General features: G+C 33.2%; 1 protein-coding gene across 1 annotated transcript in view; it reads left to right on the plus strand.

Annotated features, from left to right (window-relative positions):
* The window catches only part of LOC114337941 (polypeptide N-acetylgalactosaminyltransferase 3), a 60,059-nt gene that overhangs the window by 808 nt on the left and 31,290 nt on the right, over positions 1 to 27,961 (plus strand). The window contains exons 2-6 of the mRNA XM_050647085.1: positions 8,023 to 8,166; positions 11,887 to 12,026; positions 18,588 to 18,869; positions 22,841 to 23,010; positions 27,361 to 27,676. Of these exons, the coding sequence (XP_050503042.1) occupies positions 11,893 to 12,026; positions 18,588 to 18,869; positions 22,841 to 23,010; positions 27,361 to 27,676 (902 nt within the window). The 5' untranslated portion in view covers positions 8,023 to 8,166; positions 11,887 to 11,892. The remainder of the gene's footprint in view (positions 1 to 8,022; positions 8,167 to 11,886; positions 12,027 to 18,587; positions 18,870 to 22,840; positions 23,011 to 27,360; positions 27,677 to 27,961) is intronic.

Genomic DNA, 27,961 nt, shown 5'->3' on the forward strand with positions numbered 1-27,961 from the left:
TACCCTCCACTCCACTCTTCACTTCATTTCGTGAGTCCAGTGTTGCTTTTACTTGGGCGGTGGAAGATACCCCTTCTCGTAGGTGAAAAAATATATTATATTCAAAATAAATCCGGAAATGAATAAATTAACTAATTCTAAGCAACTTTTATTCTATATATAAGTAAAGTTTTTTACAAATTCAATACTTTTTGAGTTATATGTGAGTAAATATGTTCATTTTTCAACAAAAAATCCGCGTTTTCAGACGGTTTTTCGTAAATATGTAACTCAAATAGTTTTTTCGAAAGATTTAGTTTTAGATTTTATCGAAAAATAGTTATTTATGTACCAAGTCAGTAACTCTTTATCGAACGAGTCTGATATTATGAGCAGAGCGAGCCTAACGAGCGAGGCGAATAACAGACGAGTTTGATAAAGAGTCTTTACTGACGTGGTGCAAACAAAATTTTATCGCCAGCAATTTGATATTGGTTTTAATCAGTGCCGGATTAACCATTAGGCAAAGTAGGCAGTTGCCTAGGGGCCTCGGCGCCAAAGGGGGAATCGCAGGGCCCAAAACGAAAAAGAAATAATTAAAATTAAATAAAAACTATAAATCATATTATGTTTAAAAATTCAAATATCGCGCAATACCATAAAAGTGATGGTGAACCTATAAAACTACATTACAATGCATGCTTTTGTTCACATAGGAAGTCTATCTTGTGAGAATAAATCGCTAATGGTATGTTATTAAATCGCTACCCTTTTGTAGAAGGAACAATAAGTACTACAGATGGAAATAAGAAAATAAAATTAGAAAGTGGAGCAGAAAAACGCAAGATAAATCAGGAGAAATAAAAAGATCCTTACGCAAGATCCAAACTAGAACAAAAAACTTATTTAAACTCAGTTTCACACGGAAATCCATAGTAGACTAAGAGCCGCTATAGGTGAAATTTCTTAATCATTTTAGGCACGATGGGACCCTATAACTTAAATAGTAGAACCTAAAAGAAAACGTTTGAACACTGTGCCGTCACTTTTCAGTGGCACATGCGTCGACAGTGGCGCATCAAACTTTCCACTTCTGGACGGGATAAATAAATTAAAAGTTACCCTCCCTCATTATCAGAATTTAATTTTTTTCATTTTTTTAAGTTCTATGTGATTAGGACATACAGACTGTAATTTTAACCCACCACCCCCTTCTCCCTGCCCCCACCATCAAAAACTTTATTTTTCGATTTTATTTTTTTTGGTGGGATGCAATCAATTTTAAAATTTCAAAAAATTCACACGCATAGTTAAGGCTTTTATAAAACACGTCTATTTTTTATAGACTTGCAGGTTGAGTGTACATAACCTCAAAAATTTTTTAAAATTTGTTTTTTGGAAAAGAGTGTATAACTTTTTTTTGGGGACTGCTGCAGATCTAGTTTTTTCTTAGTCTTGTGTATTTTATCAAACACTATATTTCTAATTTTTTTCAGATTTTTATGTAACGCTGGTCACCTTCAAAAATCCAAAAAACTGTTTTTTGAGGGGGTTTTGGGGGGTTTGAACGTGTTTTTCTGATTTTTAAATATTCTAAAGGACTCAGTTACTTCAAGTTACATATAACCTATAAAAACGAAATTGATTTGATATATTATGAAGTCTATAAAATAGGGAAAATCCCCCAAAACCCCCCAAAAAACAGTTTTTCGGATTTTTGAAGGTGGGGGAGCCTTACGGAAAAATCTGAAAAAAATTAAAAATATGGTGTTGATAAAACACACAAGATTGAGAAAAAATTATACCTGCAGCTATTCCTCAAAAAAAGTTATACGCTTTTTTGAAAAAAAAAATTCCTTTTAATTTTTTGAGGTTATGTACACTATACCTATGGGTCTATAAAAAATAGACATGTTTTAGAAAAGCCTCAGCTATGCGTGTGAATTTTTTGAAATTTTAAAATTGATTGCATGCCACCAAAAAAAAATAAAATCGAAAAATGAAGTTTTTGATAGTGGGGGCAGGGGGAAGGGGGTGGTGGGTTAAAATTACGCTGAATCCTATTTGTTAATCACATAGAACTTAAAAAAATTTAATTCTGTTAGTAATGGAGGGTAACTTTTAATTTATTTATCCCGTTCATAAGTGGAAACTTTGATGCGCCACTGTCGACGCATGTGCCACTGAAAAGTGACGGCACAGTGTTCAAACGTTTTCTTTTAGGTTCTACTATTTAATTTATAGGGTCCCATCGTGCCTAAAATGATTAAGAAATTTCACCTATAGCGGCTCTTAGTCTATAGCTAGTGAAGATGCAACCAATGGAATGCACTGATGAAATAGAAATAACTGGGGGAAACATAGCTTTCGTAACTGAAGCAGATGAAAAAACATGTAACGACACTTCTATTCCAGTTCAAGAAGTTAAATAACCAGAAACCGAAAATAAGTTAGAAATTGAAGTTAAAGATAAAGCGTGTCCTAAATTCGGAAAACGACATCGGATTACGAAATACAATGACTGAAGAAGTACGGAAGTTTTGGATTGGGAAAGGTCTTGAGAATGTAAAACCTTTGATGGAAGTTTTTCAGCATAACAAAGAAATTTTGAAGGTATTACAGGATTTCTACACAATCTATGCTTTTTCGAAAGATAGGTATCAGTGGAACAAAAATTAAAAGAGATTGGGTAACGTATTCTCGTATTCACCCTCAAGTGAAATATCGTATTTTGGGTTTATTCAGTCCGTGTAGAACTTTTTTTCAGCCTCTGCCCACCGTTGGAAAATTATGACCAAATGCTTAAATTAAACTCCTCTAGCGATCTTATTCGCCACGAGCTAGTCCTTAAAAGAACAAGCAGCAAAAGATTGACTGCAAGGGGACTAGGGGGCATGCAACAAGACATTTGTCTAAAGGTTACAACGCTTTCAAATCTGCTCTTCATACCCTTGCTGAAGATACTAATCAGAAAGCTAAAACAGTTCATGAGGTTGTTTGTTGAAAGAAATGTCAATGTCAAAAAAAGAAACATTCATAATGGATGAGTTTTGGGCAACAATTTTAGAACGCATCAACGCTGTCAGTAAATCATTATAGAGGGAAGAGGTTGAACTGCAAACTGCAGTTCAACTTCTAAATTCACTTTTGGCGTTCTTAAAATCCCAAAGAAATAATTTTGCTTACTACGAGCAAAAGAACTGCGATCTACAATACTCTGAATATTCCGACGCGAGTAAACGAAAGCGAGCAAAAAAAACTACATTTTGATGATGCTAATTCCAATGAAGTTTTTATACAGGCTGGTCAAAAGTTAAAGGTTGAAACGTATCTACCAATGTTCAATATGCTAATGTGTTTTTCCAAAATTGAATGATACTCAAATAAAGGAGTGTGCTTCAAGACTGCATGAAAACTATCCTGATGATATTGAATCTGAACTTGAAGATGAACTAGAGCAGTTCAAATATTTTGTAGTCCAGCTTCAAGACTTGCAGGGAATAGCTATTTGTATAACAAGGGAGGAAAGTGTAACTTTTCCTCCCGAGAATGAAGTTTACTGCCCGACGCGTAGCGGAGGGCAGTAATCATTCAAGGGAGGAAAAGGCACTTTACTCCCATGTTATACATATGGTTTTTCCACCTTCCTCAAATAACAAGTAATTTTTTCATTTTTACTTAATTTATTTATGTAACTAACCAACAAAATTTATTAGAACTAAAACAACAAGTAGGTACAATGTAACTGTCAACTGTCAAATATAAGTCAAATTATTAATGTAAACATTGTTAAATCAAAATAACAATTTACTGTTTTTTACCATTCTGCAAAATAGAGGGTGTTTTATAAATAAACGTTAAAATGTATAGATACTTCGTAATAGAAAATAGATATTATACAGGGCGTCAATAAGTTATATTTCATGAATGAAATACTATGACGTCACTTTTACTTTTCCTCCCTAGGGAGGAAAAATATTTTCCTCCCTAGGGAGGAAAAGTACAACTTTGCTCCCTACAATCAGGTCCGGAAAAGTATACTTTCGGTAGAGGTAGGTGGAAAAACAATTTATTTCCACTTCACAGTCATTTTGGGTTATTTCGCAACATGCGATCGGACATTTTCAAAAATGAAAATTATTAAAAAAGGAGAAAGCCTAGGTTTTTTAAGGGGTCTCATAGCTTGGGTTGCCTAGGGGTCTAAAGATTCTTAATCCGGGACTGGTTTTAATACTTACTTACAGTTTAATAACTTTTTAAAATTTTACACGTACCTAATAAAAATTTCATGACAGTAATGACAGGTGATTTCTGCATGATGGCCGCTTTCGATTTTTAATCGATAGTTATCAATATTGAATAATTCTAAATCGGTAAAGTGTTGATTTATTTTATATGAATATAATTACAAAATACTACAGAATTTCACTTTTTCATATCAATTTAATTAACAATGTCGTAAATTTTGTACAATATTTTTAATAATTAAAGTAAATCAATTATAGGTTAACTCAAATAAATAATGGATTACTGTCATCGACCACTCACATTAAATTCCGATTAATCGCGACAGGTAAAGTAAAATTCTTCTTTCAGTACAATAAAGTGTTACTTTACTGCCGCAAATGAGAGCAAATGAGTACAATAATGAATGACTTTAGTGACGGTTGGCGATAAAATATTGCTATATTATACATGTTATTAGTAAAAGTGTAGCTTATAAAAAAAAGAAAAAAATGCTGTATTTATGAAGTTTGTAGACCCAGTAAAAGCAATACTGGTCTTTTACTTTTACTGGAATATAGTTAGATTTTAAGCTATGGAGTGCTTAAAAACCATTTTGTAGGGTTTATAAGGGCAATATGATCATTTAAATTATTATTTTTAAACCATATTTTTTTAAAAGGTTATATGTAGTTGAAAGGGCTTGAACGAGCCACTAATCACGAATGTGTAAACTTTTAATAGCCTTATTTTAACCATTTTTTTATTACAGAAAAAAAAACAAAATTTTCAGAAAAGCAAAACCTACATTTTCACTTTTGAAGATTTTTCCTGTCGCTAATACTTTTTGTATTATTTTAAATTACTTTGAAAAAACAACCTTTTCTCAAAGGTAAAGAAAAAATTGCTTTAAAACCAATTATTGTTTTCAAAACTAAGCACTTTATACAATAGGCGAGCGGCAGGCACCCCCAAAATGACCAGGTACTGACCACGGAGAGCTGAATGGCCAATTTTAGTCATACTGTATGTTTTTGATGGTGCTGAAAACGAAAATGAGGTTTACTTTACATTTTATGTGGGGGAACATTGTCAAAATCGCAATTTTAGCCTAAAAATAAAAAAAAAATTAAATCACGTTTTTTTGCGTTTACCTCGCTACAACTCTGTTCTATTTTAATATTTTTGTCTGAAATTTTTATAGTACATATTGTTATATTTCTATTTGATATGAAAATTAAATTTTGATAATTATAAACAAAATTCACTTTGATATAAAATATTTTTAATTTTCTCAACCTCGGGCATATAAATTTAGAACAACCTGTATACAACAAATTGTTATATTTAATTTTAAGAAGTGATTAGAATAAGCGTACGAAACTCGGAACAATGTGCTTAGATAAACAAAGTGAATGACGCGTACCATTATCGTTCTTCTCGGAAGGTCGATCATTAGCCTATGCTAAATAAAACTCAGTGAAATAGATGATAGTTCATTATCGTTTTTCGCGGAAGGTTTCGATCATTAGCCTATGCTAAATAAGACTCATTTGAAAGAGAGAATAGGTCATTAAAATTTGTAAATAGTTAGAAAGTATTTTAGAATGGGAATTAAATATTTTCTTTTGAAATCCATTAAGCATATTTAGAAAGATTAAAAATTGGTTTTGAGGAATATTACGAATGAGAGTTGGTGGTGGAAGATTGATTTGTGAATCTGGAAGGGATATTTAGAAAGTAGGGGAATGGATGAGAAAGTGAGATCGGAATGTTTTTTGAGCTGTCGAGAAGTGAAGTCGAGTAGTAGACGGTAGTGTACGGAGAGTGAGAAAGCCGGTATAGTTCCGTGAGTGTGGAGTATCTATCGTGGAACGAGAAGTAGGCCAGGTCGAGAGTAAAAGAACCTCCTTGAGCCCAGAGTGTCCCGGTAGCTGATAGCAGTTTCGAAAAGGGTAGAACACAGCATCACGACAAAAGCAGGAACGAGAGCTATTCGAGCTAGTTTTTCAAAGGAGAACATCACTGGAAGCCAGGACGAGGTTTGATCGCAGCCAAGGATAGCAGGAAAGGGTCTTGTGTGAGGACATTTTCAGTTCACCAGGAAAAGGTCAGTCTCATTTGTTTGGACATGAATGTATGGGTTTTTCGTATTAAATTCCACATAAAAAATTGAATAACATAATCAATAATATCAGAAAAGCTTCATCAAACTTAAATAGAGTTGTTCCTAATAACTCCTAATAGTTAAATGTTAATAAAAACTTTCAATTGAAAACCAAAAGGAAATAAGATTCCCATTTGTAAATGTTATGTTTAAGAATAATAAGAAATAGCAAATATTAAGCATTGATTGCCTTTTAAATAAAATAAAAAATATTTTGATTATAATTGTGACCCATATGTGTATTTTTTTTACTCTTTTCTTTTCTATCCCGATTAGGAACCATTAAGAAATATTTAGAAGCCACGGAAGTAAGTAATTAATTTATAATTCGCCCTGAGATTGAAAACATATTGATATGTGATCTGGTTAATTAATTGGATTAGTATTAATACATTGATTAAATTAAGTAACATATAAGAATATTATCTCATATCAATAATCAAGATCACATCAATATATAGATCTAACATTGCTGAAGACAACGTTACCTGTTTGAAGCTTTCAGTCTTATTCTTGTAAAGGTTATGAATTTTTTAAAGTAAAAGTTGCAGATTTGTGCATTGCAAAGTTTAATCGCAAAAGTTGAGAGACGAAATTTGAAACTTAGCTTTTTAATCACATTTATGTTAAAATATAGAGTACAAAGAAGTTTTCTAGAAGGTTTTAAATCAAAATGTTAGAAAAAAAAATAGTGTAACTTTTAATATCGCCATTAGAAATCCCCAAAATAACGCTTATTTTTTGAGATACTGAGCATGGGTGGTGAATGTCTAATTTTGGTCTTACATTATGTTTTTGACAGTGCTATAGAGATATAGAGATGTTCTATAATTCTCGTATAATGTTCTATAATTCTCGTGTGTTTAACTCATTCACATCCAGAGTCTTTTGTATGGTTTTTTGCGTTTAGGCCGAGCGGTATATTTCAGATGGGAAAAAATTTCATTATTTGGTTAAAGCTGCGCAAAGATAGATACCCACGGATAATTAAGTCTATGAAAAAAAATTTAAAATTTACGTCACCCATATTAAGAAATTAGAATGTAAAGGAGAGCCCCAACTGTGCATTTAGTGTTTCAACAAAAAACATCGCTTTAGTGTGGAGTGATATCTTACAAATTTAGGATTTTGATTATTTTTATAATTTTTCACGTTTTTTCATAATAAAAACTACCATTCATGTGTATATGGTTGTACTCTCTTATTTGTTATTTCTTAGTTGTTAAATTAGTACGCAAGAAACTGGCCATGTGCATTGTTTCTCCCAAGCCGGCTCGGTCACTTTACATGATCAAAACCATTAGATGTCGAGAATTTGGCTTGTGAGACACAAAAAACTGACTCGGTCATAATGACCGAGCTGACGTGGACATGAAAAAAATTTCTCGGTCATATTGACCTCGCTGATTTGTGTGAAGGCTACTTTCTCGGTCATATTGACCGAGCCAGCAGTGAATAAGTTAATATTATTTAGCTATACCTAAATCGCAGAAGATCATCTCAATCAAATCATTTTTGTGCTATTTCTTGTAGGAGAAGTTAGCTTCTCTAGTTCCTATGACTTTTCTGAATCCGAATTTATGATCTCCTGAAATGTTGTCTAGTTTGTGTAGATTCTATTTTATACAATATGTAAAATTATATTTTTTTAGGTATTAGACGATGAGTACCTACCATTTTTTCAGCACCTAAATGAGTAGGTCTACATAATTCTCTACAATTTATTTTAATCAGCTGCTACAGAAATATGTTTAAAACGGAGGTACATCAATGTTAAACCCAATATAATAATACAGGTAAGAATCAATGCATAACTTATTATGTATAAACTGTCTCTATTCCTAAATTTTTGGCAGCTTTGGTGTCTCTATAATCTACTTTTTATTTTCTGAAGGTTTCTTACATACTACTAAAGGGTGATTCATTTAGAGGTACTTTTTTTAAAAAAGAAAAAACAATGAAAAAAATTAATTTTATTTGAAAATCTTTTTTGTCGTAAAAAAGAACCATTTTTAACAATTACTTCTTAAAGATAATTTCTTTCAAATGTTGACCATGACTGCGGTTAAGACGGTCCATTCTGAAGGTCTAATTCTCGATGACGCGTTCGAGCTTTTCGATTAATATTTGAACAGTGACTCGAGTAATACTGACCTCCAATGCCTCAATCGTAGCCGGTTCATTCATGTAGACTTTGGACTTGAGGTAGCCCCAGAGGAAAACGACTAGACGTGTGATGTCACAGGATATAGGCGGCCAAGTCACTGATCCGAAGCGTGAAATAAATTGCTCACCGAACCGTTTTCTCAGTAAAGCCATGCTTTCACTTAATCTAACACCATATTTTTGGAACAAAATGTTACTTAAATTACGAAATTCAATTCCTGGTACCAAATAGTCCGTTATCATGGCGCGATAATGGTCTCCATTCACAGTAACATTCTGGCCGGTCCAAGACATGGACCGACGATGACACCCGCTCATAAACCACACCAAACAGCGGTTTTTTCTGAATGTATTAGTGATGTAACGAATATTCGTATTCGCATTCGCATTCGCGAATATTCGCACATTTTTGCATATTCGCATTCGCATCCGCATTCGCGAAGTTTGTGCGAATGTTTTGCGAATATGAATATCAGAAAAAAAAATCATTTGAAGATAATATTAGGTTAATAAAATCAAAATCTATTCACTTCTCAACTTTTTTTTATTAAGAAAAGGTAACTTAACCTCGAATAATCACATTATCAGCTTTCACTTTATTTTATTATTTGGTATTATGTGATAAAGATTAAGATTCAGATTGATTTACACTACACTAAATACCAATTAACTTTTCATTATACATTTAGGAAACATTACAAAAATAGAAACAAATTATTAAAAAACTGGACATTCGCATTCGCATCCGCATTCGCGAATGTCGGTAGCAGATATTCGCATTCGCATTCGTATTCGCGAATGTTCAAAAAATGACATTCGATCACTAGAATGTATTGGCAACTCTTGAACCTCTTTGGGTTGCTCATCAACCCAAATACGGGCATTTTGTTTATTCACGTCCTCATTAAGCCAAAAACGGGCCTCATCGGAAAACATTTTTTTGCTCTAAGCGCACGAAACACATTCCTCATTGAACGCCTATTTTCGTAATACAGCTAAATAATTTCTAGACGTTGTGCCGAGTCTTTCTAGGATTAAATGTCAAACAATACTGAATAAGAAAGCAACTTTAGGTGATACTATTCATGCACGATCTCCCAACAAATCCTCACCAAAAAAAGTACCTCTAAATGAATCACCTTGCTCTTTCGCAGCAACTCTGTAATTTTGATGTGTTTGTCCCTTTTATGTTTAAAATAGCAAATACCTTATTTTTCAATATTGATTTTTCTATACGGTAATGTCTAGACTTATACTGGGTGAGTTATAACTATTGTGCCCTATACTAGGGTTAGGCTATTTGCACCAAAATATATTACTTATTTAAATGTTACTGTGGCATATCAAAACTTTATTAAGGCATATTTGGTCTAATACTAATAGGCATATTTTGATCCAAATAATAGACCAGATTTGATTGATAGAATTGATTTCAAATAATCAAAATGTCAAAAAATTAAGGAAAAATTCGATTTTCTTCTTCGTTTTTTGATTATAACTTTAAAAGTATTCATTTACGAGAAAAGTTGTACTAGCAAAAAAGTTGCATAATTAAATTTCCTACAATATAGAATTAGTTAAGAATTTAAAAAATAGTCACCCTTGTTGCAAAATGGCAATAATTGCAAAAAAACCATACAAAAACAAGTATTCGTATTTTACGTTTTTCAACCATTTATGCTACACTTAGGACCTTCATATTTCATCCAGAAAAACTTTATGGTACAGTAAAACAATACTGTAAATTTCATTAAGATCGGTTTAATAGATTTTGCAAAATAAATTTGGCAATCCAGCTTTCGCAAGAAAAAGTCATTTTTTCAAAATGTTACAGGACATAAAATAAAGCAGATAGCAACTTGAAATTTTTTGCTTATAGAAGTGTACTTTATCTTTCATTTGCAATTTGCAAAACTAAAATCAATTAACTACCACGGCGTCAGGAAATTTTTAAATAAACGTTAATTATTGGTGCTACGCGCAGGACAGCGGATAGTTTGCTCTGATTGGGCATTCCAATGACCTTTGATAATGATTGATACATTTTAATTTTTATTACATTTCGATATAAATAAATAAATTTGTTTATTGCGAAATAAAAACACATACTCTATCCTTTGAAATAACACTTTTTTTAGCAAAAACTTTCTTTGTTCATATATTTTAACTTAGTGAATAAAAGTTTATTATTTTTAAACATATGCAATTGTTTAAACAATATTTTACAAACAATAATAAAATTAGTTTGATTTTTGTGGAATTAAAATATTAAAATACAACAAAATATAGAGTAAGAAAATAATATATTACATAAAGATTGGAAGAAATTTTGGTGGAAATCAACTTGTGTGAATCGAACACCGCTGTCCTGCGCGTAGCACCAAAAATTAATGTTTATTTAAAAAAATTCCTGACGCCGTGGTAAGTAATCGATTTTAATTTTGCAAATTGCAAATGAAAGGTACAGTACACTTCTATAAGCTAAAAAAATTCAACTTGCTATCTGCTTTATTTTCAGTCCTGCAACATTTTAAAAAAATGAATTTTTTTTGCGAAAGCTGGATTGCAAAATTTATTTTGTAAAATCTATTAAACCGATCTTAATGAAATTTACAATGTTGTTTTACTATGTCATAAAGTTTTTCTGGGTAAAATATGAAGGTCCTAAGTGTAGCATAAATGGTTGAAAAACGTAAAAGGCGAATACTTGTTTTTGTATGGTTTTTTTCGCAATTATTGCTATTTTGCAACAAGGGTGACTATTTTTTAAATTTTTAACTAATTCTATATTGTAGCAAATTTAACTACGTAACTTTTATGTTAGTACAACTTTTCTCAGAAATGAATAGTTTTAAAGTTATAATCAAAAAACCAATAAAAAAAGAAGTGAATTTTTCCTTCATATTGTGACATTTTGATTATTTAAACAATGTTCCGGACCATTTTGAGTGGGAGGATAACTCAAATATTATTATTTGAGTTATTTTCAAGCAATTTCTGCAAAAAAAATTAAGTCACCTCTCAACGTCCATCTCAAAATAGATGCGCCCTGGATTATAACCTAATTCTAGTTTATGTAGCAATGGTTGCAACTCACCCTGTATTCTTTTATTTAGTTTTTCAAATTTTGCTCTTCTTTTTTAAAGTAACCCAAGAATTGACTCACAGGGTTTCCGAAATTTTTCCTTCAAGAGTCAATTATTATTAGTACCTATTATGTAATATATCTTGTACTATTATAAATAAATAAATAAACCTTCTTCTGCTGATAACCATGTTCAATACTGCTTATAACTATTCAGTTCTGCTAATAATCAGGTTATATTCATTTATTTTTTATTTTATTTAAGATCACCATGTTTGCTGGTATAGGACGAAGACTAAAAAAAACTCTACCAATGATATTATTTGTAATCCTAACTGTGATTTTTTTGGCAAAAATATATTTTAATGGAAAAGAAAATGAAATTCATCCTAAACATATACTTAGGTAAGTAGAAAAGAAAGAAAACAATTCACAGAAAAGAAACAATTTCAATGGCAGCTAAATATACAGGGTGGAAATCACTTATGGAATAAAATTATTTCTGTCTTTGTTTTAAAAATTATTGGAAACTCGCTGTATATTTTTACAAGAATAAAAAACCGCTAAACGCTTTAAAAATGAGTGGCGCATACAATATTCCAGCTACAAAAGATCTGATATGAATATTACGTGGCGCAAAAATGTATTTTCATTTTGATGTAAAACAAAATTCTAGTTTTATTTTAAAAGATTTTTCCATAATATTTGCTAAATTTGAAGTAAACGCGCCACAAAAGAGTAACTTTGATACAGTTTAAATTGTAAAACTCTTTTGTGGAGCGTTTACTTTAAATTTAGCAAATATTATTGAAAAATCTTTTAAAATAAAACTAGAATTTTGTTTTACATCAAAATGAAAATACATTTTCGCGCCACGTAATATTCATATCAGATCTTTTGTAGCCGGAATATTGTATGCGCCACTCATTTTTAAGGCGTTTAGCTTTTTATTCTTGTATCAGGAGTTTTTCAAAGTTATTTATAAATTAAATGTATGAAGTTGAATGCAATGTTCCTCTATTACTCGTTAAGCTTTATAAATGGTCACCTTTGTTGCATTATCTCCCAAATGATCTAGTGTCCATCGAATGTACACTAGATTTTTTTCTATTCGAAATAGATTGAAAAAATATTGAGATGACCGGTAAATGAAGTCGGATTTCCCGTTGCCAGATCAAATTTAGCGTCGTAATCACTACAACTACATAAACCATTTCGGGAATAATCGTTAATTGGATTATACTTTTGTAGCTTAATAACTTCTAAAAGGCTTAACCGATGTTGATCAGTAAACATGAATTTAAAACGTATTTACCAGTAGTATCTGATGGATCTTAGGTCAAGTATGAAAACTGAAGCTATTACAGGAATTATTGAGCTTGAGAAACCGTTTTTCCCGTAGGAAATAGATTTGATCATACTTATGAAGCCTATAACTTAAAAATTCGAATTTTCCCGGATATGACGTATACACCGTTAGATTCGTCTAGAGTCCTTCTACAAACGCTCAGTTATTGGCGTAATTCGTAGGTTGAAATTTTGAGTAATTGTCGAACAACCAAAATTTTCAAAGTATAGTTTTTCAGTTTTTCGGCTATACTGAGCCGTGTGTATGTCTGATCCTAACGGCTTAAACGCCATTTGAAAGCTTAACTCAACACTATTGATTTGGCGTATTTGCGGTTCTCCTGTCTCTTCTTGATCCGAAGATATATACCCCAAAAAATATGCCGTTTTATACTTACCAAGTACTCTAGCTGGCTTATAGGTGGTCAAAAGTCACAAACTACACCGGTTCTGAATCGTCCCAGATCCCCTCTTCAAACACAGAAAAAAAAATTCAAATCGGTTTAACTTTTAAACACACATACATACATATACACAAACATTTTCCCTTTTTTAATTAAAAATTGAGTCATACTTCTGAGCTCGGTAACTTTTGAATGGTATAACCGATTTTCAAAATTAGACATGCCTTGGAAAGGTAATGATCAGTACTATTAGAAGCCTCAAAGGTCGGACTTAAATTTTTGAAGTTTTTGGGAGTTTTGGGGACGAGAACGAAAATCAGACCCTAAATAGAAAGAGCCGTAAAATCCACACCCTTGGACCAAAATGGATGGTTGACATATGAATGAGTGAATCTTTTCCTGAACTTTAAGATGGCACTTGGCCCATCTTTCAAATCAGTCAGATTTAGAAAATCGAAAATTTCGTGTATATATAGTGTCGCGTGTAGGGGGGTGTTGGTGTGCGCCACTGGCTACTTATATTAACAACTTCATCTCAAAAAAGTTTATTATGTACGGTCTATTATATACGTAATACTGGTATATAGCAATATATAGTATAATATAATAGTATATAGGTGAAATTTTGAAATTATGTATGTATAAATTTCGTCAGGACATTAAATAAATAAAAGTTTGAAATTAATAATTTTTCACACTTTAAATAATGGTATTTTTTAAAATTAGCTAAATACAGACATCAATTTTCTAAACTAAGTTGTCGGGTGTGGTTTGTCATGTCAAGCAGCTGGATCACCTCAACATTCACGTATCAATGGAACGAACCAATTTGCGAGGTCTCGAGCATATTTGGAGATGATCTGTCAAACCGTATCAATACCTAGGTCTTTGTGGGTGCTACGTTTCCTAATGTTCCAGGACAACAGCACAATAAGTAACATGTATGAAAAACTTATTAAGAACAAAATAGAAAATGACTAGAGATTACTGTACACCTGTACTCTATTACGCAAGTTATTGAGAAAAAACAGCCGTCAATAAAGAAGTTCACCTAGTGAACGTAGACTTACAAAAAGCGTATGACAGTGTGGCCCTCAGCAAACTATGGTCAACCCTGCAGCAAACCAACATTAAACATGGTCTTATCAAAGCAGTCCAAAGTCTGTATAAGGGAATGACTGCAAAAATTAATACTGGATCAAGGATGTCTGAGGGCTCTAAGGTCACGAAAGAATTGAAGCGGGGTTGCTGTATTTGGCCTACCCTTTTCAAAATTTATCTGGAACAAGCACTCAGGCTGTAGAAAAGAAAATGTAATGACATGGGAATCCCTCTCAATGACGAAACAACACTATACACTTTATGTTTTGCTGATGACCAAATTCTGATTGCTTAGGATCATGACGACTTGAGTTACATAACGCGAAAGCTAATAGAAGAATATAACAAATGGAGTCTCGAAGTCAACATTAAGAAAACTGAAGCCATGTGTATTGGAGGAACAAAGCAGTCTATTACTTTAGACGATGGGGTAGAGATTAAACACTGTAATGAATTAGGGTGCCTGGGCATGAAGATAACTCAAGATGGAACACTCTATTCTGCTATAAAAGACAGAAAAATACAGGATAGAAAAGCCATAGCCATGATGAACGGCATTCTGTGGGACCAAACAATATCTAAAGCGAAAAAACATCTCACATACAATAGCATACCTAAAAGTGTAACCACATATGGCGATGAAGTTTGGCCACTGAAACAAAGAAGGGAAAAAATGTTACTAGTAACAGAAATGGACTTCTGGGGAAGCTCAGCAGGCAAATCAAGAAGAGATCGAATACCAAATGAGAGAATACGAGAAATGATGGGAGTTACACATACAATAATTGATGGTATAAAAACAAAACAACTAATATGGTACGGTCATGTACAGAGAATGCCAGATGACAGGATCCCTAAACAAATGTTGGGTGAACACCACAAAGGAGAAGGAAAATTGGAAGGCAGAGAAGAAGCTGGAGGGAGGGAATTAAAAAAGAACTGGAGGAAAAAGAAATTCCTCCAGGCCTAAGGTTAAACAGAGAAGAATGGCGGTTAGGAGTCGGAAGCCGTCGGAGAACGCTGTAAACCGATAGTAGTAGTATGTTCCAGGTTCCAGGAGTGATCTGCAATATCCATCACTATCTTATTCTGAAAGCGGTGAATAAGCTGCTTGTTACTTTGGCTGGCACAGCCCCATAACTCCAAACAGTCTTAAGAATCTGATAGTATCGGATTGTTATACGTTAATAAGTAGGAGTTACTTCCAAGCAACCATTGAATTTTTATATCTAATTCCAAGCATTTGTCTTTTCTTATTAACATGTGCTCTCTATCGAAGCCATGCAACAAAAGCTCTTCACAGCTTCCTCTTTTTTTTATTTCCAACTTATATACACCACATTCACATAGCAAATTCCCAACTATAAACAAACGCACGTGTTACTATTCGCCCGCTCATTCGTCAAGAGGCTATTAAATCTAATTTATTGCCATAAACGAGGCGGATTCTCATTTTACAGGTCCAAACTGGTCAGTCTGCAAATTCAAATTGTAGGTAGCGTGTTGGCTTTTAAGATACACTTCAGGACGACCCTGTTTAGCTACCATGCGCGTTTGTTTACAGTTGGGAATATGTAAACTGAATGGACTGTAGTTGATATCATTAGCGAACGCAGCGATAGTATTGTTATTTGGTTCAGTGATGTATTTTGTATATAAAAGATACGGAACTGGCCTAAGAACCCTTCTATGTGGGACATCAGTTCTTATTTGCCTCAAAGCAGGAATATATCATATTATATATCGTCGGCTTACTGCCAAAACCAACCAACTCCATTTTTAAAAGTTTTGAGAAACCTACCTTTAAACTTTAATTTGAAATGAAAAATCGTCTGAATTTAAATAATGATTTAATAATTGAAAAGTAAGACAAAAATATTTTTCAGTTATTAAGTAATTTTTTAAAATTCAGTCGATTTTCAATTTCAAATTAAAGTTTAAAAGGTAGATTTCCCAAAACTTTTAAAATGGAGTTGGTTGGTTTTGGCAGTAAGCCGACGATATGTGATATACAGAGTGGGCCAAAGAAAAGAGTCCACCTCGATATTTGGCAGTATTTGTTAGATTTTAAGAAAATAAAAAACAGGTCAATTGTTGATCTAAGGGGGACACATTTTTACGGTACAAACATCTGTCATTTGTCAACTCCCTCCCATCAACTTCCCCCACCCCTTATTTTTAAATAGGGAATAGGGGTCGCGTGATAGCTCATTTGAAAGGTTATTCAGTTCTCTATGCAGAAACATCAACACTGATATAAACATATACAGGGTATCCAAGAAAAATTATTTTGAATTAAATTAATTGACACATAAAGAAGAATGTATGTAATTTATTTACTTCAAAATACATTGTACTGCTGTCACAAAACAGAAAAAAATGTTTTTTGATAAATAGACACTGGTTTTCCTTAATTTCAATGTTCAAGCTTCCACCCATCTGCCTCTTCGTAGGTTGAATATTGAATTTAAGCAACAAGCAATGTTTACTTATCAAATAAACATTTTTTTATGTTTTCTGTCAGCAATAGAATGTATTTTGAGTTAAATAAAAAAATATGAAAAAAAATTTTAAGAAACGCTTTTTTTAGTTACGAGTGACTCAAATTAAAAATATTATAAAAAAATCAACTAAAAAAGCAAAAAATAAAATGAAATTGAAAAAATCTCACACATCCGTCAAAGAAAAGCGTGGCACGTGTTCATCGAATAAACGGTTTTCACCCCACGCTTTTCTTTAACGAATGTGTTAGATTTTTCAATTTTTTTTATTTTTTGCCTTTTTGTTGATTTTTTTATAATATTTTTAATTTGAGTCACTCGTAACTAAAGAAAAGCGTTTCTTAAAAATTTTTTTTCATATTTTTTTATTTTTTACTTTTTAGTCTTACACTTTTCAAACATTAAAATATATCGTCATGTTTATTAAAATATGTATAAAACATGATGTAATAACATGAAAAGTAGTCGGAATCGGCAAAAAATTTGAAACTTTATTGTTTATTAATGAAGCATAACGTAAAAAGTGAAATTATGTATTGTTCATATCATTAGCTATACAATCCGTAAAGGTTTCAAGTTTTTACATTGTAAAAACAAGAGAATTTAAGCGTTTTCCATTAAAATCGTTTTTTTTTATTTAAATTTTCATTCATTTGCATTGAAGAAAAGGCACTCAAATTAACGTCTAAAGATTTGACGCAAAATATTGAACTAAATAAAAGCGTTTAATAAATTACATACATTCTTCTTTTTGAGTCAATTAATTAAATTCAAAATAATTTTTCTTGGACACCCTGTATAAATGTTTATGTCAATGTTGATATTACTGAATATAGAATTGAATAACCTTTCAATTGAGCTATCACACGACCCCTATTCCCTATATAAAAAATAAGGGGTGGGGTAGTGGAAGGGAGGGAGTTGACAAATGACAGATTGTACCGTAAAAATATGTCCTCCTTAGATAAAAAATTAACCTTTTTTTTATTTTCTTAAAATCCAATAAATACTGCCAAATATCGAGGTGGACTCTTTTTGTTTGGCCCACTCTGTATATGATTCTAGTAGTAAAATAATACCTACTTCTCTAGGAGGTAGCGGCGGATTTTAAGTATTAATTCATTGTTCCACACTTTGTCAAAAGCTTGTGCCATATTCAGAAAATTGGTGGAGCAAACTTTTTTATCTTTTAGTGCCATTTCTATGATGTTATTGATCGTGTGTATTTGATCTACAGTAGAATGGCTCTCTCTTAATCCAAGTTGATGAGGTGAAATTAGAACTCTTCCTTAGATTGGTTTAAGTCTTTTAAGTAGCAACTTTTCATAATGTTGATATCGCGGAAAGTAGTGATATTGGTGTTTATGATGATACTTTATGTGGTGGTTTACCAGATTTAACATCATCATCAGTTCTGAAATTTTCCAGAGTTTCGGAACATATTTCAATTTATATAAGACGTTGAGGAGATGGGTTGGTTTGAAAATTGCTTTGTTTTTGCTCACATACTGCATTTTCAGATGTTTGAAACTTAAAACTGAATACTGCGTAATAAACGTTCGTTGCTATTTGAATTTATTTATTTAATGCTCTCCTTTTTTTTTTGTTTTAAGGAAAAAATACCAAGAAGAATACGTCGATAGGCACGGAATACGCGTAGTAGTAGGTCACTATAGAGGAAACGTCGCCCATAACATTCCAGAAGCTTCTAACGAAACTATCAATAAAAACAACTTCGATCCAGTACCGAATGCTGGCAAAAACGGACAACCTTTGGTAGTGGACAACAAAGATTTCGTAAAGACACAACAGTTGTATCAGATCAACCAATTCAATTTAATGGCTAGTGATAAAATACCACTAAACAGGAGTTTGCCTGATTACAGGAGGAAGAGGTAGGTTAAAATAAACATTAAATTTTTCCTATTGGTAAAGTATTTTATAAAAAGTAAAATAAAGTAATGTCATAATAATCATCATCATCCTCTAGCCGTTATCGTCCACTGCTGAACGTAGGCCTCCTCCAAGTGTCCCTGTCTTGAGCTACCATCATCCAGTTCCCGGCAGTTCTCTTTAACAACGTCACTCCGGCAAGTTGGTGGTCGACCTCTGCTTCATATCTTCTTCAATATCTTCTTTGGTACAAGTTCTATTATGTCTTTGGTTTTTGATCTTTGCCTGATAGTATTATTTGGTATTCTGTCTCTCCTTTTTGGAGAATTTGGAATTCAGGAAAATGGCCATCTGATTGGTGTACCTCAATTTATATCCCACTACACAAAAAATGAACTACTACCAGATGTGAAAACTACCGTACACTGTCACTAATAACACATGCTAGTAAAATCGTGTTGCATATCATCAAAAACAGATTAAAAACCTATCTACATTACCAAATACCTCAGGAACAAGCGGGCTTTGTAAAGGGTAAAGGTGCAAGTGAACAAATCCTGAGCCTGAGACAACTCATTGAAAAGTCTAGAGAATTTCAAGTACCTATGATTATATTTTTGGTTGACTACCAAAAGGAATTTGATTGTGTAAGTTGGATAAATCTGTGGTCAATTTTAATAGAAATGGGCGCACCAATGCACCTGGTGACACTTATTAAAAATCTGTACCAGTCTAATATAGCGAGAGTAAGACTAGATCAGAAGTTCTCAAACCAATTCAAGACCGAGAGAGGTGTTAGACAAGGATGCGTGTTGTCACCTGACTTATTTAACGTTTATGGTGAACATGTCATGACGATAGTTTTAGAAGGTGAGAAACAGTAGCTGGTAGGAAAATGTCCACGGAAGTACATCGGCTTTCTCACTCTCCGTACACTACCGTCTACTACTCGACTTCACTTCTCGACAGCTCAAAACATTCTGATCTCACTTTCTCATCCATTCCCCTACTTTCTAAATATCCCTTCCAGATTCACAAATCAATCTTCCACCACCAACTCTCATTCGTAATATTCCTCAAAACCAATTTTTAATCTTTCTAAATATGCTTAATGGATTTCAAAAGAAAATATTTAATTCCCATTCTAAAATACTTTCTAACTATTTACAAATTTTAATGACCTATTCTCTCTTTCAAATGAGTCTTATTTAGCATAGGCTAATGATCGAAACCTTCCGCGAAAAACGATAATGAACTATCATCTATTTCACTGAGTTTTATTTAGCATAGGCTAATGATCGACCTTCCGAGAAGAACGATAATGGTACGCGTCATTCACTTTGTTTATCTAACCACATTGTTCCGAGTTTCGTACGCTTATTCTAATCACTTCTTAAAATTAAATATAACAATTTGTTGTATACAGGTTGTTCTAAATTTATATGCCCGAGGTTGAGAAAATTAAAAATATTTTATATTAAAGTGAATTTTGTTTATAATTATCAAAATTTAATTTTCATATCAAATAGAAATATAACAATATATATATATATATATATATATATATATATATATATATATATACATTACTGACAATCAGTTGTATAGGGCCGACCTCTTGTTTACTAACCACAAGTAACTTAGTCCTTGTTGTATTTATGCTAAGTCCGTTATTAGAGCATTGAAGTGACTCGATCTATAAAGAATTGAAGATCTTCGATACTTTCAGCCATGATCGCGGTGTCATCTGCATATCTGATGTTTGTTAATAGTTTCTCCTCCGATTCGAACTCCACATTGCCCTTCCAAGGCTTCGTTAAAAATTATTTCTGAGTAAACGTTAAACAAAGTTGGGGATAACACACAACCCTGTCTGACATCTCTTTGAATACACCTCTTTGAATAGTTTGTCTGATTCTTTGCCGTCTACCAGAATAGAAGCTTCTCGATTCCAATATAGATGTTGTAAAAGTCTCAGATTTTTATCATCTATTCCAATCATTTCTAGATATTCAAACAGCCTATCATGTTGAACACTATCAAACGCCTTCTTAAAATCTATAAAGCAGACGTAATTTGGTTTCTGTACTTCCCATGATCGTTGAAGTAATGTTAGCATTGAAAACAAAGCTTCACTTGGTCCCAAACCTTCTCTGAAACCAAATTGTTTGTTTCCCATTGTCTCTTCATATTTCTGCTTGATTCTATTAAGAATTATCTTAAGACGTAGCTTGATAGAGTGGCTCATGAGACTAAATTAATCTAAAGTCTTTACATGATGATGTATTGGGTTTTTTGGACGTGGGATAAATGTAGACTTCAATCATATTTGTGGCATTATTCCAGTTTCGTATATGTGGTTGTAAATGTTTGTTAGTTCTGAGACATTGTCGTCATCTAGAAGCTTGAGCCAGTCTGATGGTATTTGGTCAAGGCCTTGGTTGATATAGGTCAAATTTATGTTCGAGACGTTTGGCAATAATTATTTTGGTAAATAGCTTATACATATAAGTGGCAGAGAAGGCTTATCGGTATGTAGTTCTCCAATTCCGTAATATCGCCCTTTTTATGTAGAAGTATCATAATTACGTCGTTACAGTACGTCGGGATTATTCCATTCTCAAGACATATGTTAAATAAGTCTATTATCCGTTTTAGGAGCGCATGTTCTCCAAGTTTTATTGCCTCTTTTACGACACCGTCTTCACCCGGAGCTATGTTATTTTTCATTTCTCCATGGAGTGTTATTATGCATAATCATCTCTCTCTCTCCTGTCGTTTCCCCATTACTGAGGATCGTGATTTCTTCCAATATTCCTAACAATGTTTCTCCATTGGTCTCTATCTTCAGCTGCTCTAAGAGCTTCGCAGAATGATTTTTCAGCTGAATGCTTTATTTGGTCAGACCATCTATTTGGTGATCGTCCACTTGATCTTCTCCCCGGAACGTTTCCAGAAACAATTATTCTCTAAAAACTGTCGTCACCTCTGCGAACCACGTGACCAAAGAATTGCAGAATTCTTTGCAGACATATTGTGGACAGCCTTTTTTTAATATTGAGTTGGTTTAGAATGGAAACGTTTGTCCTATGAGCTGTCCAAGGTATGCGCAGCATTCTTCTCCAGCACCACATCTCAAAGGCATCAATTTTTTGGCGCTCGCATGCGCGAAGAGTCCAAGTCTCTGCTCCGTATAGAAATATTGAGAATACAAGGGCATTCATCAGTCTCATCTTGATATTTTGAGAGATAGATTCTTCTTTCCAAACTTTAGTTAGGCGACTCATCGCATTTTTTGCCATACCAATACGTCTCCGAACTTCTGCTTCACAGTTACCATCGTTACTTATACTAGACCCGAGATAGACAAAGGTGTTTACTATCTGGTATTCCTGTAATATGTTAGTCAGTTGAATAGTGTCAAATCTGTCGACCACCATTATTTTTGTCTTAGCTTTATTGATTTTCAGACCAACTTTCTTGCTTTCGTACTCAACTCTTCGCAGAAGATCAAACATTTCTTGCTCATTTGCTGCTATAAGTGTAGTAGCATAATCATACCTAACATCAAATAATGTGCTTTTGAGAAACACCTTATTTGATCCAGCACTAATTAGGATACATATTGGCTTAAAACTGAGATCTGATGCAGTCCCATTCACATTTGTAATTTATTAGTTCCCTCACTCTATAATCATCTTGCCTTCTTCTCCTTCAAGTGCCCTGTCCGTTGCGAACATTGCCTATTAAAGTGGCAATTCTGATCTTGCTTACGGCACTTCTGACCGATAGTTTGACCGATGTGGTGAGCCCGCAGATTTTTTGGAGCCACGAGTGTCTTTTCCGGCCTGAACCTCGCTTACTGTCTATTTTCCCCTGAACAATCAATTGCAGTAGACGGTACTTGTCGTGTTTCAATATTTGACCTAGATATTGTTTTTCTTGATTTTCTTTGAAAAGGCCTTTATTTTAGATGTACCATGTTGTTTAAAGACTACTTGACGTATCCAAAAACAAGCATCATCATTGTTTTTCATAATGAAGCATGGTCTACTTTGTTAAGAACGGTATGGAGTGTCATCAATAGATCTCCTAAAGAATTAGTTCAGGAAATCATACTAGTCGATGATGCTAGCGAAAGAGGTAAGTGTATAGTGGTCAGACTATTTACATAAATTCATTAATTTCTTTCTCTCCTTATTTATCTAATATCTAATATTTTTTAAATGTGGGCTTGAGATTGTGTTTATCCATACTTTACGTACTTACAACTTTTTTCTCTGGCTAAAATTTTTGAAAGACAGCTTATGTATGTTTCATTTCAGTTCAGAGATGATCTATCATCCTCAAAGGATGTCTTTCATTTTTCATTTTACTAATATTTTGAGTACACGGAACCAACTCTCGTTGGAATTTTTCTTAGACGAATAGACGGAATGTGACTGCATATTGTAGAGTCCCTTCCGTCTCCTTTATGCGTCGTCTTCTTGCCTTATAAATTGTAAAAGGCAGTTAAGGATGTTACCAGAAAGTGGTTCCACGAAAGGTTTCAGATTTATTGTTTACATCTGGGACTTCTCAGTTCTTTTGTCTGTTTATATACTATATAGATACTGTTTATATAGATACCTAACTGTTTTATTTATTCAATTCTCTTTATATTTTTGCAGTTGTTTTCACAAATGAATCTCATCATTTGCTTATTACTCTTCATCAACGCCTTCTTCCGCTGTTCAGCTCTATTATTTATTGTTACTTCCTTAATATGTTAAAGTTTATCAATTTCTATCTTTTTGGATCCATCTGACGTCATCTCACAAAAACAGTTTCAAAGTAAAATTATTTTTTAAGTAAAAAAGTTGACACCTATCAGTTGACATTGCAACACATTGTAGCTATAATTATATACAGTGAGCACGTAAAGGTTGGAATAAATTCATTTTCTCGAGAATGGACCATTTTGGAAAAAAATCTCGAAACAGGTCGTTTTATTTTTAAATTACGACTTTTTGGCATATATATCATACTAGTGACGTCACCCATCTGGGCGTGATGACGTCATTGATGATTTTTTTAAATGGGAGTAGGGGTCGTGTGATAGCTCATTTGAAAGGTAATTCAATTATCTATTCAGTAATATAACCATTAACATAATTATTTATACAGGGTGTCCAAAAAAAAATTTTTGGATTAAATTTACTAACATAAAAAGAAGAATGCAAGTAATTTATTTAATTCAAAATACATTTTACTGCTCTCAGAAATCAGAAAAATGTTTATTTGAAAAATAATCATTGCTTTTCGCTTAAATTAAATGTTCACACTGTCAAGAGGAAGGTGGGTGGCTGCTTTAATACTGAATTTAAGCAAAAAACAATATTTATTTGTCAAATAAACATTATTTCCTGTTTTCTGATAGGAGTAAAATGTATTTTGAGTTAAACAAATTACACACATTCTTCTTTTTATGTCAGTAAATTTAATTCAAAAAATTATTTTTTTGGACACCTGTATAAATAATTATGTTAATGTTTATATTACTGAATAGAGAATTGAAGTACCTTTCAAATGAGCTATCACACGACCCCTATTCTCATTTAAAAAAATCGTAGATGACGTCATTACGCCCAGATGGGTGACGTCACTAGTCACTAGTATGATATATAGGTATGCCAAAAAGTCGCAATTTAAAAATATAAATTGATTTGTTTCTGGATTTTTTTTTCAAAGTGGTCCATTCTCGAGAAAATGAATTTATTCCAACCTTTACGTGCTCACTGTATAATAATATACAGGGTGTCCCAAAAGTAGTGGAACGGTCGAATATTTCGCGAACTAAACATTGGATCGAAAAACTGAAAAGTACGTGTTCAATCATTTTCAAAAATCTATCCAATGACACCAAACACCAACCACCACTACACCCCCTGGAGGTGGGGTGGAGGGTAACTTTAAAATATCAAATAGAAACCCCTAGTTTTTCTTGCAGATTTGGATTCGTTACGTAAAAGTAAGTAACTTTTATTCAAAACATTTTTTCGAACTGTGGATAGATGGCGCTCTAATTGAGAAAAACGATTTATCCTGATACCATAGGTAAATTATAGAAACGGTCTAATATCTCAAGAAATACACTTCCAAATGAGAAACCAAAAAAAAGGTTTTTAATACTTTTCGACAACCTATCAAATAACACTAAACATGACCCTCCAACCCACCCTCTGGAGCTGGGGTGGGGGGTAACTTTAAAATCTTAAGTAGCAACCCCCACTTTTTATTACAGATTCGGATTCGCCATGAAAAATTAAGCAACATTTATTCGAAACATTTTTTAGAATTGTTGATAGATGGCGCTTTAATTGGATAAATACGATTTATTAGCGCCATCTATCAGCAATTTTAAAAAATGTTTCGAATAAATGTTGCTTAATTTTTCATGACGAATTCGAATCTGCAATAAAAAGTGGGGGTTGCTATTTAAGATTTTAAATTTACCCCCCCTCCCCCCCCCCCGTCCCCAGGGGGTGGGTTGGAGGGTCATTTTTGGTGTTTATCGATAGGTTTTCGAAAAATATTAAAAACCTGTTTTTTGGTTTCTCATTTGGTATCAGGTATGGTATCAGGATAAATCGTTTTTCCCAATTATAGCGCCATCTATCCACAGTTCGAAAAAATGTCTTGAATAAAAGTTCCTTACTTTTACGTAACGAATCCAAATCTGTAAGAAAAACTAGGGGTTTCCATTTGAGATTTTAAAGTTACCTCCACCCCACCTCCAGGGGGTGTAGTGGGGGTTGGTATTTGATGTCATTGGATAGATTTTTGAAAATGATTGAACACGTACTTTTCAGTTTTTCGATCCGATGTTTAGTTCGCGAAATATTCGACCGTTCCACTACTTTTGGGACACCCTATATAATTAATATACATTATTATTGTAGAGTCATACAGGAGATCTATAAACATTTAGAGTAAAAAAATATTGAGGTGCGGTATTATTTTAGGGGAGACCGGGTCAAAACGAGGCTTGGGGCAGAACGGGAAATGCATCGATGTGCATAACTAACGAACGTGGATTGACTCACTTCAGTCCTTAGAAAGAAACTTCTAGTCACGTAGTGTGCTTCTTTACAGACATACAATCCGTTTTCTTTTGTTTTGTTAAAAATTTTGGTGATATTTATAGAAGTGCTATAAGGTGAGTAAGCAAGTTTTATGACGTCTTTCATTCAAACATGATAGATATGTTACTGAATTTTAATATTGCGTGCTGTGAACCGTTTTATATCTTTTACGTTAGAAATTACTAATTTTATTTGAAATGATGTCTGTTGGTGCAAAGCCGCCGGGGCAAGACGGGATATTATCCCATCTTGCCCCGCTCTCCTAAATTGCCACTAATTTACAGCATTTAAACTTTGTAAGAAGAATCTGACTAAAGTTGACACTAAGAAAAAAAATCAAAGAAAACTGACTCATCAGGAGATGATGAAGATTTTGGAATGCATCTACTGTGGATACTTACATTTGCAGTCAACTGAAGGATGGGTAGTGTGTAGTGTCTGCCATGAATGGGCTCATAATTACTTGCGCAGGTGTTGAGGATGAAGACAAAGGTGCTCATATCTACTTGTGAGCTCTGCCAGCCTGACTAAAATACATTCCCATTTTGCCCCGCAGCATTTCCCATTTTATTAAAGCATTATTACAAATAAAATAAGTTATATGAAGTTTAATAGCAAGTGATCCTGTCTGACATTGTTATTTTTTAATACACAGTTTAGTTTTCTTTCTATGATTTTTTCTTTCTTAAGTATCCCGTTCTGCCTTGGTTATGATCTGCATATATTATGATCTGTTATACCACAAGCTCTTGTTATGATCTGCAATCCTGGCTTATTCTATAAACTTAAAAAATCCTTCAATTGAAAACAGTATCCGAATGCCGATGACACTGTGATTCTCGTGACTGGCATGGAGGAGCTGAGTTTTCTTATGAGTAAGATAATATACAGAACAAGTGCGCAATACGAGCTCAAACTTAAACATCACAAAAACCAAATGCATGTTAGTAAGCAAAACCCAACAACGAAGAAGACAACTGATATTAGATAATAAAAAAATTGCACACGTAGATTTGTACACTTACTTAGGAACAACAGTTAATTCAAGTTGGAACCAAGCGAAGGAGATGCGTGTAAGAATAGAAAAAGCAAGAGCGTCGTTTACTAGCATGAAGCAAATAGGATCTAATGAGGGCTGTGATCCGTAGTTTCAAATGGTCTACCTACGTTTTTTTTGGAAACTAGATTTGAATGTGTTGTTTTGTTCCAAAATTTAACTTTAAGCTAAGCTTGTGACGCGTCAATGGCTGTTGGTAATTACCATGATGTCTTTCTACAGAATCAAATTACTAATGCACTATTTGCTTATTGATGAATTTCTTTTAAATACCTAGATGTAAAAGAAATATGAACTTCTTTGATTTTTCAGAATTCTTGAGAAAACCCCTAGACGACTATATCAAAACCCTACCAATAAAAACAATCATCATACGCAGTCCAACCAGAGTAGGTCTTATCAAGGCTAGATTAAAAGGTGCCAGAGTAGCCGAAGGTGAAGTTTTAACATTTTTAGACGCTCACTGTGAATGTACCCAAGGTTGGCTAGAGCCTCTGCTGTCTGTGATAAATAAAGATAAGAAGACTGTTATTTGCCCTACTATAGATATTATTAACCATGATACGTTTGCATATGTTAAGAGTTTTGAATTGCACTGGGGGGCCTTTAACTGGAACCTTCAGTTTAGGTAAGGATTGGTGCTTAATTTTTGAGGCTAACAAAACGAAAACAAGTACATAAATGCATATTTGTTTGTCTCTAAATACAAATAATTGTTATCTTCTTTTTCTTTTTATATAGACAAGACATAACTGTCTGTTTTTTTTTCAATGTGCCTCAAATAAGTTGTCGTTCCATCGTTTTCGTGGTCTTCCCACTGATCATCTTCCGGCCGTCCTTACTATTCTATTTGTTGTCATTCGGCTTATGTGGTCTTTCCACTCTACTGTTTCTTACTCATATCAGTTATTAA

Source organism: Diabrotica virgifera, chromosome 1, assembly GCF_917563875.1.
Source record: "Diabrotica virgifera virgifera chromosome 1, PGI_DIABVI_V3a".
NCBI lineage: Eukaryota > Metazoa > Arthropoda > Insecta > Coleoptera > Chrysomelidae > Diabrotica > Diabrotica virgifera.